This window comes from Carcharodon carcharias, chromosome 2 (assembly GCF_017639515.1).
Source record: "Carcharodon carcharias isolate sCarCar2 chromosome 2, sCarCar2.pri, whole genome shotgun sequence".
In the NCBI taxonomy this organism is placed as follows: Eukaryota; Metazoa; Chordata; class Chondrichthyes; order Lamniformes; family Lamnidae; genus Carcharodon; species Carcharodon carcharias.
In genome coordinates, this window is record NC_054468.1 from 25178236 (window position 1) to 25194082 (window position 15847).

The 15847-nt window shown below is 45.3% G+C and overlaps 1 protein-coding gene across 2 annotated transcripts in view; it reads left to right on the plus strand.

The window, feature by feature from the left end:
• LOC121268984 (sodium/hydrogen exchanger 9-like) overlaps positions 1-15847 on the plus strand; it is a 368207-nt gene that overhangs the window by 290602 nt on the left and 61758 nt on the right. The window contains exon 14 of one of the 2 annotated variants that reach the window (XM_041173300.1): positions 2250-2332. In XM_041173300.1, the coding sequence (XP_041029234.1) occupies positions 2250-2332 (83 nt within the window). Of the gene's footprint in view, positions 1-2249; positions 2352-15847 lie in introns of both variants that reach the window. The other variant, XM_041173310.1, reaches the window with a different exon arrangement.

The following is a 15847-nucleotide window of genomic DNA, read 5'->3' on the forward strand; positions in this document are numbered from 1 at the left end:
GCAGCTCCAAAAACACTCAAGAAGCTTGACACCATCCAGGACAGAGCAACCCGCATGGTTGGCACCCCATCCACAAACATTCATTCCCTCCACCACCAACGCACAGTAGCAGCAATGTGTATCATCTACAAGATGTACTGCAGAAATTCACCAAGACTCAGACAGCACCTTCCAAACCCACATGACCACTGCCATTTAGAAGGACAAGGGCAGCAGATAGATGGGGACACCACCACCTGGAAGTTCCCCTCCAAGTCACTCACCATCCTGACTTGGAAATATATCACCGTTCCTTCACTAGTCATTGGGTCAAAGTCCTGGAACTCCCTCCCTAACAGCACTGTGGGTGTGTGCCTACACCACATGGACTGCAGCGGTTTAAGAAGGCAGCTCACCACCACCTTCTCAAGGGCAATTAAGGATGGGCAATAAATGCTGCCCTAGCCAGTGAAGCCCAAATCCCGTGAATGAATGAAAAAAAGGAAAGCTTGGACAAGGCTGGGCCTTTATCCATTGGTTTAGAAAAATGAGAGATGATCTTATTGAAACACTTAATATTCTGATGGGGAATTGATGGGCTGGATGGTGAGAGGATGGTTTCCCCTTGTGGGAGAAATTAGAACGAGGCGGGACATGGTTTAAAAATAAGGGGCCTCCCCTTTAAGACTGAGATGAGAATTTTGAGAGTGATTGGCCTGTGAAATTCTCTTCCTCAGAGAGCAGTGGAGGAAGGATCATTGAATATTTTTAAGGCTGAGTTAGATAGATTCTTGATTGACAAGGGTGTCAAATGCTATAAGGGGGTAAACAGGAGCTGAGGCCACAATCAGATCAAATGGCAGAGCAGACCTGAGGTGCAGAATGGCCTACTCCTGCTCCTAATTTGTAAGTTCATATGTTCTGGTTATCATATTACCTAACTCCTCCGATAACTTTGTGAATCACGGAAATGTAATAATAAGTTTGATTTTCAGCTTTAACTGAATTAGGTCATTGGATTAGCAATTATGTGCTTCTGCACTCTGGGCGACAGAAGGACAATTCAGCCAGAGTTCCTGCTCCTGGTTATTATCTAGCTACCTCATTGGCAACTGGTCCTTTAAGCAGTAATTGCCCACATAAGGGCTTCAATTTGTGTACAGGCAGGAAGGCCATTCACGGGCCTTCATGCCCAGGACATAATCGGGCAGAGGTGGGAAGGTGGTGGGGTCCTCGCCCTTCACCCTCTTGGCTGATTTAAATGCATCCCCTGTCTCCAAACTTGCTGATGGTGGGGGGCATTAAATTCCGCCCATAGGGATCCATTTTAACCTTGCTCGCCCTTTGAGAATGATGCGCAGAATGGGTTAAACCGAGCCAAATCCACTGATCTGTCCAAAACCCACATTGTTCCCATCCAGCGACATCTTATCTTCATGGATTTTAAAGCTGCCGCTGTGGGAGATCAAGATTCTAATTTAAAAATAAAAGTCACAGCTCAATGGTACCATCGGTGCCATGCAATGATTTTCACAGAGACTCGGGGTGGGGGAGGGGCCTGCCGATGCCAAAGACCACAGGAGAAATCTGTCAGGCCTCCCTGAAAGCTGGAAGAGGCCAAGGCAGGTTTAAAAAAAAAATGGAGGAACTTGGAGGAACGGGAAGAAATCATTGGGCCTCTCTTGGCACCATCCTCCGTCTCCCTGCCCACACTGGCATCTGTCAGGAAACAAAATAACTCCCACGTTCTTACCCCAGGGACCTGCTCCCATACGTCCCTGGAGGCACCCTCCATTCCCACTCTCAGCAACCAGTCATGTCATGGATCTGGCTGAGTGCTGACAGGACTCGGGGGAGGATTTATTTAAAATTTATTCCATGTCCCCAAATTTTGGATTCACGGGCACTCTACCCAACTCCATCCCCATCACCTTTAAAATCTGGACCATGGGCTCTAAAATCGTGTTGTGCCACCAATCCTTTATGCTTTGGTTGAAAGTAATAGGATACTCTCTTTTCGGCATATAATGGGTTTTTTAAAAAATGTCTGCTGATTTTCTGCAGGGTTCATTTCCTCTGGTTCCACAGCTGAAAACACGGCGCAGCTATGGATGTTGCAATTTACATACTAATGAGAGAGCTTATTCATCGCTACACTGTTTGGTCATATGATCCATCTTCTCCATTGCTCCTGTATGAGATAACATCCTGATCCAGTAAGGTTAAGGTAACCCATTCTAAAATGAGGATGTTTATTTTTATCTCCCCAGAGTACTGATGGCAGTCAGGGGGTAAACAGCACCAAGGCCGAAAGTGCATGGCTGTTCCGAATGTGGTACAACTTTGATCACAAGTATCTTTTTTGGTGAACCGTAAGTCATGGTGCAGTTTGTTATATATTTAGATGTTCTTGTGCAGTGGATCACCTGTATAGAATAATTCATGTAATACAATGTAACATAGTGCATTAGACACACGCACATGTGCGCATACACGCACGCGCGTACACACATACATAAATTGCAATGCTCAAATTGTAAACTGTCTAGTCTCCAGATTTACTGGACTCACAAATTCAAACGGCAGAATTTTGCCCTTGATGGGCGGGTGGACCCCACCGACTCGGCAGCAAGCGGGCAGCCAATCACCGCTGCTGAAATGGGCCCCGCCGCCATTTTAAGTGATTGGGCCAATGAAGTCCCGCCCAGCGGCCTGCCCAACGGGAAACGCAATGTGATTCCTGTGTGTGGGGAGGGAGGGATTCCCCAACTGTCCATGTGCGCTGTTTCACGCATGCGCACAAAAGAGCACACATCTACCTGAGACTAAGTGCTGCCTCAAGGAGATTGCTGACAGTGTTTGAATCTTTAAAAATAGAAAAGTAAAAAAAATTATTAACATGTCCCCCTCGTGACAATTTCACACGAGATGGGACATGTTAATAAATATCGCAAAAACTTTACTAAACTTTTTTAAAACAGACATGAAACCTTATCCCGCCGGTGGATGAGGTTTCATGTGTTTTCAGAAGCCCGCTGGGGCTCTTGGCCTGCCCGCCAGCCTTAAGGTTGGACGGGCAGGGCCTTTAATCGGTTTAACTACCCTTTCAATTGCCTCAATTGGCCATTGACAGGTTGGCAGGTGGACAGCTGATTTCACTGTCCACCCTCCTTCCTGAATATTTAAATGGGGCGGGATGACATCCGGCGTTCCCCCCCCAACGTCATCCAGTGTCATTTTCGTGTCAGCGAGCGGGCCCCGCCCCCAACTCGCCAACGGAAAAATTCTGCCCATAAGATGGGTCAGGGTTCCGAATCCCCGAATACAAAGGCAAGGTACTGCGCTGCTGGAAATCTGGAACAAGAACAGAAAATGCTGGAAATACTTAGCAGGTCAGTCAGATTCTGTGGAAAGAAGCAATTTACCGTTTCAGGCCTGTGACCTTTTGTCAGTTCTGATGAAAGGTCATTGACCTGAAGCATTAACTCCATTTCTGTCTCCAGACCTGCCTGACCTGCTGAGTATTTCCAGCGTTTTCTGATTTTATTCCTAATCCCCTACAGATCTGTCTCCAAGTGAATTAAGGGTTGATGTACAGGATGCACAGGACTCCACCAACTTTACCCATTCATGTGTGGGCCTGCTTGCAAGTGTGGAACTTCTGATTCGAGTATGTGCACAGGGTGCAGAGTTCTGAGCATTCTCGGGTAACTTTAACAGGAAATGCAATATCCTGTTTAAAAGAACAACAGACTGATCAGAAAACAGCAACTGAATGGGGAAGTGCAATGTCCATGTGAAATGTTGCTAGATGGAGTATCAAGGAGGTTAAAGCACAGAAGGAGGACATTCGGCCCGTTACATCCATGCCAGCTTTCTGGAAAAGCAGTTCAATGAGTCACATTTCCCCATCCTTTCCCCATTCTTGTGCAAATATTTTCATTTCAGGCGTTTATCCAGTTCTCTTTCAAAAGCCATGATTGAATCTGTCTTCACTACACTCTCAGATAGTTCATTCCAGATTCTAATCACTCTCTGCTAATCATAAACCAATGTCCTCTCTTGATCCTTCACCAATGGGAACAGTTTTTCTCTATCTATTCTGTCTCGAAGCTATAGCCTGGATTTTCATGCTTGAGGCAGGTAGCGGGAGTCGGGAAATTCCCAGCTCGGCCCATCCGACTCGGCAGAAAGTACCTGCAAAGGCAGAATCTTCATTGCCAGGGGACGGGTACCGTTGCAGGCTGGAGTCAGGCCAACCGACCTGGGTAGAAGTTTGGAGGCGGTCACAGGGACTGCCAGGTGCCATGGTGGAAAAAAGTCATTTCGCTGCAAGCTAATAAAAGTGTCAATCATCCAGACCCTTTAAAATATCAATAACAAAAACAACAAACCTTTGAAACCACTTAATTGTGTAGACAAACATTGTGAAATTGACAGCAGAGAGCCTGAGCTGTCGATCAAACAAATGTTTTCTCTGGGAAGAAGCTGCTTCAGCAAGAGCGATAATTGTCTAGGCTCTCAGCTAAGCCTCATTATGTATGCTTGGCTGAGAGCCCAGATATCCATGGCATGGAGGACATGAGGGGTTGGGGGGCATAACTTGGCATGGAGTGTATGAGGGGCCAAGGGGGGGTGGGTGGAGGGGCATAGCCTGGCATGGATTGAATGAGGGACAATGTGGGGCTTGGTGGAGGGTCATAACTTGACGTGAATTGGCATATTTGAGGCATGGGGAGTATATGGGGGCTGAGGGCTAGAGGCTTTTTGTTTTATTGATTTTATTGTAACTGGGACAAAGTCTCAGAGCAACGCGATGGGCCTTTTAAACAGTCTGCCCCAGCACCCGACTGCCTCCGAACTCTTTTTGGGGACGGTAGGCTCAACTCCTGTTAATAGCTGCCCCTCCGGAACGAAAATCCCGCCTTTGTAGGCACTTTCTCCCGGGCGGCGGGCTGAGCTGGGCAATTTCCTGACTCCCACTACTCACCTCTAGGATGAAAATCCAGCCCCTTTTATTTTCCAAGTAGCATTAAGGGTGATGAAGAGTCTCATAAAAGATTAACCTTTATCATTAGGCTTCATTATATAAAAAGAATTCTGTACTTGAAACATACTGCTATTTGAAAAATAGTTATGCAAGTATAATGGGTACAATTCTGTAGCAGTCATCAGACTAAAACATGACACTGTTTTTCATTACTCATGACCATAAGACCCAATTAAGCAGACCAGAGACACAGAAGGACATAAGAAAAGGTTGTTAAATCCATCTGACTTAATTTTAATATTCTATGTCTCATATCTTTTTTCTTTCTCCACTTTCTCTCCTCATTGAATCCATGCTCTGTCTCTATCACTACTCGTATCCCTATCATACACTGTCTCTTTTTTCTCTCTCACACAAACTCCATTCTGACTGGCTCACTACCTTGTACTCCCATTTTCTGCTTCAGTACATCTGTGTTTTCTCTCTCTTTCCCTCTCTCTCGCTCTCACATACATGCAATCACAAATAGTACCTGGTTCTTTGCCATGTTATAAAGCAGTGCCCTCATGAAATCATACAATGCAGAAAGAGGCCATCCAGCCCATCGTGCCTGTACCCACCCGTTGAAAGTGCTATCCAGTCAGTCCCACATCCCTACCCTTTCCTCATAGCCCTGCAATTTTATTCCTTTTAAAATATATATCCAATTGTCTATTAAAAGTTACTATTCAACCTGCTTTCACCAGTTTATCAGGCTGTTACCAAACAGATGGTAACTGTTCAATGTGTTTAAAAAAATTCCTCAACTCGCCTCTGGTTCTTTAAAACTGTGTCCTCTGATAATTGATCCACCAGCAGTGGGAACAGATCCTCTCACTAGTTTGCCTGAGCACTGGAGCAAGGGTTTTTCTTATTATGTTGTCCAATGTAAACATATGCTGTTCTAAAGGTCAGTGGTATTTGCTCATCAAACTGTACATATATTGTTTGGATTTATCCAAATCTGCTACAATTCTACGGTGCAAAATGATCCATCAGATTTTAGTGAACCTTTTTAAATTAATTCCACAACACTGTTAACTATTTTTCTTACTTGTCACAAGAAGGAATTGCCTTTGCACTGAGCAATAAAATTGCTATTCGCTCCCACAAAATTAAGGGGGGGCTGAGGTAGAAGCACTTCCAGCTCAGTGAATCCATGTAGCATGTGGATAATTTATAGAAGGTCCAGGATAAGGAGCGGGACACCAGACTTTCATATGTTTTAATTCGAGCTGTTGTCAGAAAGCTTCTTGCGGCGTGTGAAAGCTCTTTGGAATTTGAAGATCTTGTAAACAAATTTTGTAAAATTCCGGTTTAATGTGCAGATCAGCAGTTTGTAAAGGACACTGAGAGATGCCTTTTGAAGCAAGCTTCCCGAGAAATGGGATTTACTTTTATCCTTGATGCTGTGTTTGTGATCTTGAAGAATTCTGATAATTGTTTGGCGTTGTGGGAGTGCGTTAAGCTTTCATCTGAAATGTGAATGCCTTTTATGTGTATTTTTTGATGATCCTTTAAGTTTTCAGTGTCTCCTCGACTATCAACATCTGCAACATTCATTACCTTGGGGCTCATTTTAGTCAGGCTCCTCAAATCTCCAACACTGAAAAATAACATTGGTCTGGATTTTCATCACCGAGGCAGGCAGTGTGATTCTGGAAAATTCCCGCCTTTGCGTGCCTGCAAAAATGGGATCTTCATTGCTGGGAGGTCGGATGTATGCTGCAGTCAGACCACGGACTGCCGGGTGCAGAGGCGAGCTGTTTGAAAGGCTGTGAAAGGCTCCTGAAAGTTGGTGTTGTGGAACTTTGTTCCAGTTAAAAGAAAAAAAGTAAGCCATCTAGCCCTCCGCATCCCTCACACTGCCTCACCCCCCTACCCACCGTCCCCCCCCTCCCCATGGCCTCTCATGCCCCCATGCCAAGCTATGTCCCTCCACCTGTAGTATAATGGAGTATGTTAGACTGAGTCCCATAAAGGATTAACTGTAAAAGTCTGTGATGTCATAGAAGGAAGTGACATTTACTCATGTGATCTGAGAGAGTCTAAGAGAAAGCAGCATGGAAAGAAGCTAGCGGAAGGGATTGTTCTCAGAACTAAATGTATTACAATAAGGTTAATTGTTTGCAGCTAGCAGCCTTCAGAAGCTATTGAAACTGCTCCACCCCCACAATAATATGCCATCCACCCCCATGGCCCCTTATCACCCTATGCCAAGCTATGCTCCTCCAACCACTTCCCGTGGCCCCTCATGCACCCTGTGCCAACCTATGGCACTTTCATGCCCGGCGACCTACTATACACTGTATAGAACCAAAGAATCCTATAGTGACAATAGGATGTGTGAAAAAAAGATTTTAAAAAAGTCATTCATTCATTACATTACTTCCACTTTGTTTAAAAATATAAGTTCCTTTCACCAAAGCCTAGTTTTGCATTAGGGGCATGAGGAGGACCTTTTGAATTTACCTTTCAAAAGGTTCCCTCAGGGAGGCTATGGTTCACAACACCTCCTGCGGTGTCTCTTTAAAAACTTGGCCCGACTCCACAAAAATTGTGCAGCACTAAGACATGCCGATCTCCGAGATGGAGCCAGCCAGGACAGGTTGCGACCCAAGCCAGCCAGCACCCTTTAAAAGCACTCCTGAAAATCGGAAAGCCTGGGAATGGGACGGGGAATATCAGAATCTGGATCCACCCGCCATTTTTAAAGAGCTCACAAGTCATCCTGACTTGGCGAAAATCCAGACCATTATTAGAATCACAGAAATCCCCAGAAACACATAATCTTCTTAAATCGCATTAGGTTTGCAGAGTAGAACTTTATGCCCCAACCTGGGAATGGTCTGGCAGGCAGTGAGGACTGCATAAGACCAGGTACCGTGCCTGTCGCCTACCCGTTTGTGCTGGTATTTTACCAGCAGGAAGGGTCGGGCAGGCTACCTGCCCTTGGGCCAACTGAGGTCCTGATGTGGCCAATTAATAGCCACTTAAGGGCCTCTTCTTCCACCCCCCCCCCCCCCCCCCCCCCCCCCCCCCCAACGCCCTGCTTATTTTGTGGCAGCGGTGTATGGTGCACAGGCCACAGAGCAACCTGTCAGCCTTAATACAGAGTGAGTGGGGGCCCCACTGGTTCAGCCTACCTGTGCCCTATGGAGGCTGCTACCCCCACATATGAATTCCCCCCCCCCTCCCCCACCATGTATTCCTTCACAAACTCGGTCCTCCAGACCCCATGCGAATGCCCTACGGAGGCTGCTCCTCCACTCTACACACTCTCCCCCCCCTACCCCCTCCGCCTCCCCTCCCCCACCCCTTGCTAACCTGGCTGTGTGGCTCCTAGGATTTGGGGCCTGCTTGCAGTCCCAGCAATGCCCAATACTCCTTGTGGCGCAGCTGGGGCTAGAGATCTGCCAGCACCTGATTGGCTGAAAGCTCTTGGAGGCGGGATTTCCTGCAGATTGGGTGGAAGTCTCACCGTGAGCCAATTTACAGACCAACACGTGTAAAATCAACTTGGAGTGACTTGGCCAAGCGGAGGTGGACTTGGTGCTGACTTTTAAGCTGAGCCGTGGGGCAATTGCCTCAATGTAAAATCCAGTCCTTGGAGTGGTTTAACTTAATATGTATCCCAAGGTGGGTGCATAACAAAATAAAAAGAACAGAAAGATTTAGAAATTAAAAACAGAAAGTGATGGAAATAATCAGCAGATCTGGCAGCTATAACAGTGGAATCTCCCCAACAATGTGGAACATTGCGCAAGCATGTCCTGTTTACAGAAAGCAGGACAAATCCAATCCAGGCAATTATCATCCCATTCAGTCTATTCTCAATCGTCAACAATCTGATAGAAAGCGTATTGTCATTGCAATCAAATAGACTTTGCACAGCAATAACCTGCTCACCGATGCCCAATTTTGGTTCTGCCATTTCCTCTTGGCTTCTGTCTTCATTACAGCCTTGGTCCAAGCATGAACAAAAGAGCTGAATTCCAGAGGTGAGGTCAGGGTGATTGTCCTCAACATCAAGGCAGCACTTGACAGTGTGGCATTCAGGAACCCTGGCAAAAATGAAGTCAATGGGAATCAGGGGAAAAGCTCTGTATAAGTTGGAGACATATCTAGCACAAAGAAATATGATTGTGGTTGTTGAAGGCCAATCATCTCAGTCCGAGATCATAGTTGCAGGAGCTCCTCAGTGTGGTGTCTTCGGCCCAACCATCTTCAGCTGCTTCATCATTGACCTTCCCTCCAACATAAAGTCAGAAGTGGGGACATTCACTGATGGTTGCACAGTGTTCAGCACCATTCTCAACTCTTCCGATACTGAAGCAGTCCGTGCCCATATGTGGCAAGCTCTAGACAACATTCAGGCTTTAGCTGATATGTGGCAAGTAACAGTTGTGCCACACAAGTGCTAAGCAATGACATTCCCCAACAAGAGAAAATCTAATTACCTGCCCTTGATGTTCAAATGAATCTCCCATCATCAACATCCTGGGGATTACCATTGTCCAGAAACTGAACTGAACATATAAATACTATGTCTACAAGAGCAGGTCATAGACTGGGAATTCTGCAGCAAGTAACTCAGCTCCTGACTCCCCAAAGCCTGCCCACCATCTACAAGGCACAAGTCAGGAAATTGATGGAATATTCTCCACTTGCCTGGATGACTGCAGTTTCAATAACATTCAGGAAACTTGACACCGTCCAGAGCAAAGCAGCCCGCTTGATTGGAGCCCCATCTATCTATTTAAACATTCACTCCTACCACCATCACACAGGAATTTATATCATCTACAAGATGCACTGCAGCAACTTGCCAAGGCTCTTTCACAGCGCCTTCCAAATCTGTAACCTCTACCACCTAGAAGAGCAGCAGGTGCATGGGAACACCACCACCTGCATGTTTCTTTGCAAGCCACACACCATCCTAACTTAGAAGGATATCGCCAACCCTTCACTGTCGCTGGGTCAAAATCCTGGAACTTCCTCCCTATCAGCACTGTGGGTGTACCTACACCACATGCACTGCAGTGGTTCAAGAAGGCAGCTCACCCCCACCTTCTCAAGGGCAGTTAGGGATGGGCAGCAAATTGTAGGCTAGCCAACGACACTCACATCCCATGAACAAAGAAAAAAATATTTGGAGAAACTTTTCAAGTTGGGGAGTCTGGTAGCCATTTGAAAAGGATAGAAAGTTCCAGAGTGTCAGACCTAAACAACTGAAGGCATCACTATCAAAGGTGGAGGGAGGCCAGAATCTGAAAAGTGGAGGGCAGATGGAGGGTGGAAGGAGGCGCAGTGGTCAGGCGGGACAAGACCATTGAGGGATTTGTGAACAAGGACATGGATTTTGAATTCACTGGGTTAGGTTGTGAGGAGCCAGTGGAGGTTGGTGAGAAGAGGAATGAAAGCCAAGCAGGACTCAATGCATGATAGAATGCGGGTCGGAGAGATTTGGGCAAGTTGCAGTTTATGTAAGATGCAACTCGATGTCCAGCGAGAAGCCATTTCAGGAATTAAGCCAATGGGCTATAAAAGTGAAAGAAGGACTTTGCATCTATGTAACTTCTTTCACAATTACAGAATGTCACAAAGCATTGGGACGTTACAGTGATTGCAATATTACCAAGTACTTTTGAAATTCAGTCCATGTTGTAATGTAGAATAAGTGACATGGAATTCCCCTTTTTAGGTGATCATTCAAAGGAAAGCTCACACATACAGCAATGACCAAATCGTATATTTTGGTGATGCTGGTGGAGAAATAAACATTGGCCAAGGCATTGAGAAAGACCCCCTTCTCCTCTCTGAATAAGATCTTCAAATGAACTTTTTATGTCCACCTGAGAGTGCAGGTGGGCCCTCAGTTTCACATTTCAAACAAAAAGACAGCAGCTCTGAGGTAAGTTTTTAGGTTTTTACTTTCTCATGGACCTTTTTTTATTCCCCTGGTTCCCATTTTGATTTTTCTGTCTGCATGTGTCATCCTCCTATTTTGACCCATTTAATATTGCCATACTGTCATGTTTCTGTTAATACATCTTTTATCTCAATCTGTCACCGTATCATTCTCTGTTTGTGTACAGGTACACTTATCTCTAGCTTTCTGTCCATCTGACCTATTCCCCTGTGTCTTTTCCTTTTGTGTTTGTTGACTTATGTTCCTGTGGATTTCCTTTTCGTATGTGCTACACTTAGATTTCCAGAAGGTATTTGACAAGGTGCCACATCAAGGTTACTACACAAAATAAGAGCTCAAAGTGTAGGGGGTAACATATTGGCATGGATAGAGGATTGTTCTCTAACAGGAATCAGAGAGTAGGCATAAATAGGACATTTTCAGGTTGGAAAGATGTGACAAGTGGAGTGCCACAGGGATCATTGCTGGGGCCTCAGTTATTTACAATCTACATCAATGACTTGGATGAAGGGACTGAATGTGTGGGTGCTAAATTTGCAGATGACACAAAGATGGGGAGGAAAGTGACTTGTGGAAAGGACATAAGGAGTCTGCAAGGGATAAAGATAGGTTAAGTGAGTGGGCAAAAAATTGGCAGATGGTCTAATGTGTAGGAAAATGTGAACTTGTCCACTTTGGCAGGAAGATTACAAAGCAGAAAATTACTTATATGGTGAGAGATTGCAGAACTTGGTGGTACAGAGGGATCTGGGTGTCCTGGTACATAAATCAAGAAAAGTTAGTATGCAGGTACGTCAAGTGATTAAGGAGGCAAATGGAATGTTGTCATTTATTGCATGGAGAATGAAATAATAATAGTAGGGATATTTTGCTACAGTTCTACAGAACTTTGGGGAGACCACATATGGAGTACTGAGTACAGTTTTGGGCTCCTTATTTGAGAAAGGATATAAATGCATTAGAGGCAGCTCAGAGAACGTTCACTCGACTGATAGCTGAGGGGCGGTTATCTTATGAGAAAAAGTTGGACAGGCTGGGCCTGTGTCCATTTGAGTTTAGAAGAATGAGAGGTGATCTTATTGAAACATATCAGATCCTGAGGTTTCTTGACAGGGTAGATACTGAGAGGATGTTTCTCCTTGTGGGAGAGACTAGAATTAGGGGACACAGTTTAAAAAGACGGAGATAGGAGAAATTTTTTCTCTGAGGGTCATGAGACTTTGGAATTCTTCCCCAGAGAGCAGTGGAGGCAGGGTCATTGAGTATTTTAAGGCATAAATAGATAAATAGATAGATTCTTGACTAACAAGTGAATCAAAGGGTACTGAGGGAAGGCATAAATGTGAAGTTGCCACAGTCAGACCAGCCATCATCTCATTGAATGGTGGAGCAAGTTTGATGGGCCAAATTGCTCTTGCTCTTAATTTGTATGTTCAAGTGTAGGTGTTGGGCCTGCAGAGTGGCTATTGAGGTGTGAAAAACAACAGGCAGTTCTCAGATTGTGGCATATAGTAGTAGCAGCAGTAGTAATAATCTCTGTTGCATACCTATGCAGCAGACTGCCTTGAACATCAAATCTTATTCCAGATTGCCCTTCAGTCACGTTTTCTATGACACAATTGCAGCCCCAATAGGACATTCCCTTTCAGCTCTGCACTCTCTCGTTTTGTCCCCAACCCATTTTTTTAACCGGGTCCTTTGTTCGTATTGCCTTTGCTACACTTAACCATTTGTATCATACAGTTCAATTTTTAGGAGGTTGGTGAAGGTGGGATGCCACCAAGGTTAGATGCAGGTTTCAGATTCTGCATTGTTGCCATTGCGTCTTCTCATTTCCAATTGTATTTACCCCATGTTCTCTTATGTACCATTTTACCCTGTTATGTTCCCTCTATGCTGTCCTGATTGCTTTCTTCCTGTTTCCTAATGTTGTATCCAGTTTCTCTGCATTCCTATTTTGCTATTCACAGAATCACAGAATCACACAGTGCAGAAGAGGCCCTTTGGCCCATCGAGTCTGTACCGACACGTGAGAAACACCTGACCTACCCAGCTAATCCCATTTTCCAGCACTTGGCCCATAGCCTTGAATGTTATGATGTGCCAAGTGCTCATCCAGGTACTTTTTAATGGATGTGAGGCAAACTGCCTCCTCCACCCTCCCAGGCAGTGCATTCCAGACTGTAATCACCCTCTGGGTAAAAAAGTTTTTCCTCACATCCCCTCTAAACCTCCTGCCCCTCACCTTGAACTTATGCCCCCTTGTGACTGACCCTTCAACTAAGGGGAGCAGCTCCTCCTTATCCACCCTATCCATGCCCCTCATAATCTTGTACACCTCGATCAGGTCGCCCCTCAGTCTTCTCTGCTCCAACGAAAACAACCCAAGTCTATCCAACCTCTCTTCACAACTTAAATGTTTCATCCCAGGCAACATCCTGGTGAATCTCCTCTGCACCCCATCCAGTGCAATCACATCCTTCCTATAATGTGGTGACCAGAACTGCACACAGTACTCCAGCTGTGGCCTCACCAAGGTTCTATACAACTCCAACATGACCTCCCTACTTTTATAATCTATGCCTCGATTGATAAAGGCAAGTGTCCCATATGCTTTTTTCACCACCCCACTAACATGCCCCTCCACCTTCAGAGGTCTGTGGACACACGTGCCAAGGTCCCTTTGTTCCTCAGAACTTCCTAGTGCCATGCTTTTCATTGAATACTTCCTTGTCAAATTACTCCTTCCAAAGTGTATCACATCACACTTTTTAGGGTTAAATTCCATCAGCCACTTATCTGCCCATTTGACCATCCTAATCTATATCTTCCTGTAGCCCAAGACATTCAACCTCACTGTTAACCACCCGGCCAATCTTTATGTCATCTGCAAACTTACTAATCCTACCCCCTACATAGTCATCTATGTCATTTATATAAATGACAAATAATAAGGGACCGAGCACAGATCCCTGTGATAAGCCATTGGACACTGGCTTCCAGTCACTAAAGCATCCTTCTGTCATCACCCTCTGCCTCCTACAACTAAGCCAATTTTGAATCCACCTTATCAAATTACCCTGCATCCCATGTGCCTTTGCCTTCTTTATAAGTCTCCCATGTGGGACCTTGTCAAAGGCTTTGCTGAAATCCATGTAAACTACATCAACTACACTAGCCTCATCTACACACCTGGTCACCTCCCTCAAAAAATTCAATCAAATTTTTCAGGCATGACCTCCCTCTGACAGAGCCATGCTGACTATCCCTAATCAAACCTTGCCTCTCCAAGTGGAGATGGATACTCTCCTTCAGAAATTTCTCCAATAGTTTCTCTACCACTGATGTGAGACTCACTGGCCTGTAGTTCCCTGGCTTAGCTCTACAACCCTTCTTAAATAGCGGAACCTCATTAGCTGTTCTCCAGTCCTCTGGCAGCTCCCCCGTGGCCAGAGAGGAATTTAAAATTTGGGTCAGAGCTCCTGTGATCTCCTCCCTTGCCTCCCTCAGCAGTGTGGGACACATCGTCCAGACCTGGAGATTTATCCACTCTTAAGCCTGCCAACACCTCCAATACCTTGTCACTCCCTATATCAATTTGCTTAAGAACCTCGCAGTCTCTCTCCCCAAGTTCGATACTTTCATCCTCATTCTCTTGGGTGAAGACAGACATGAAGTATTCATTCAACACTCTAGCGATGTCCTCTGGCTCCACCCATAGATTGCCTCCTTGGTCCCTTATGGGCCCTACTCTTTCCCAGGTTATCCTATTCCCATTGATATACTTATTGAATATCTTGGGATTTTCCCTACTTATACCAGCCAGAGCTTTCTCATATCCCCTCTTTGCTCTCCTAATTGCTTTCTTAAGCTCCACCCTGCACTGTCTGTACTCCACTACTGCCTCTGCTGATTTGCTTCCCTTGTACCTGCTAAAAGCCTCTTTTCCTTCTCATCGTAACCTGAATATCTCTGGTCCATGTTAATATCCATGGTTCCCTGGGCTTGTTACTCCTTCCTATCACCCTAGAGGGAACATGTTGAGCCTGTACCCTCCCCATTTCCTTTTTGAACATCCCCCACTGTTCCTGTGTAGATTTCCCCACAAGTAGCTGTTCCCAGTCTACCTTGGCCAGATCCTGCCTTATTTTACTAAAATCCACTCCCCACCAATCCAAAATTTTTTTTTGCAACTTGTCGATTTCTTTGTCCATAACAAACTCAAACTGTACCATGTTGTGGTCGCTACCACTAAAATGCTCGCCCACCAGCACCTCAGCCACTTGTCCGGCTTCATTCCCCAGAATTAGGTCCAGCAATGCACCATCCTTTGTTGGACCCTCTACATATTGACCTAAAAAGTTCTCCTGTACATATTTCAAGAAATCCACTCCATCCAAGCCCTTAACACTATGTCTATTCCAATTATTGTTGGGAAAGTTGAAATCACCTAATAGCCTATTATTGTTTTTACACACCTCCACAAATTGTGCACATATTTGCTCCTCAATTTCCGGCTGGCTATCTGGGGGTCTTTAGTAAACACCTAATAATGTGGTTGCCCCTTTTTTGCTCCTGAGCTCTACCCACAAAGCTTCATTCGATGCCCCCTCCAAGATGTCATCACTCCTTACTGCAGTAACCAATAATGCAACGCCTCCTCCTCTTTTGCCCCCTCCCCTGTCTCGCCTGAAGATTCTATATCCCAGAATGTTGAGCTGTCAATCCTGCCCTTCCCTCAACCATGTCTCAGTGATGGCTACTATCTCACAATTCCACATGTCAATCCTCACCCTTAACTCATCCGTTTTACCTGCAGTACTCCTGGCATTAAAGTAGAGGCCATCTAGCCTTGCCTTACTCCCTTGACGCTTATTGCAGCTGTACTCCTTCTGACTTGATTGTTT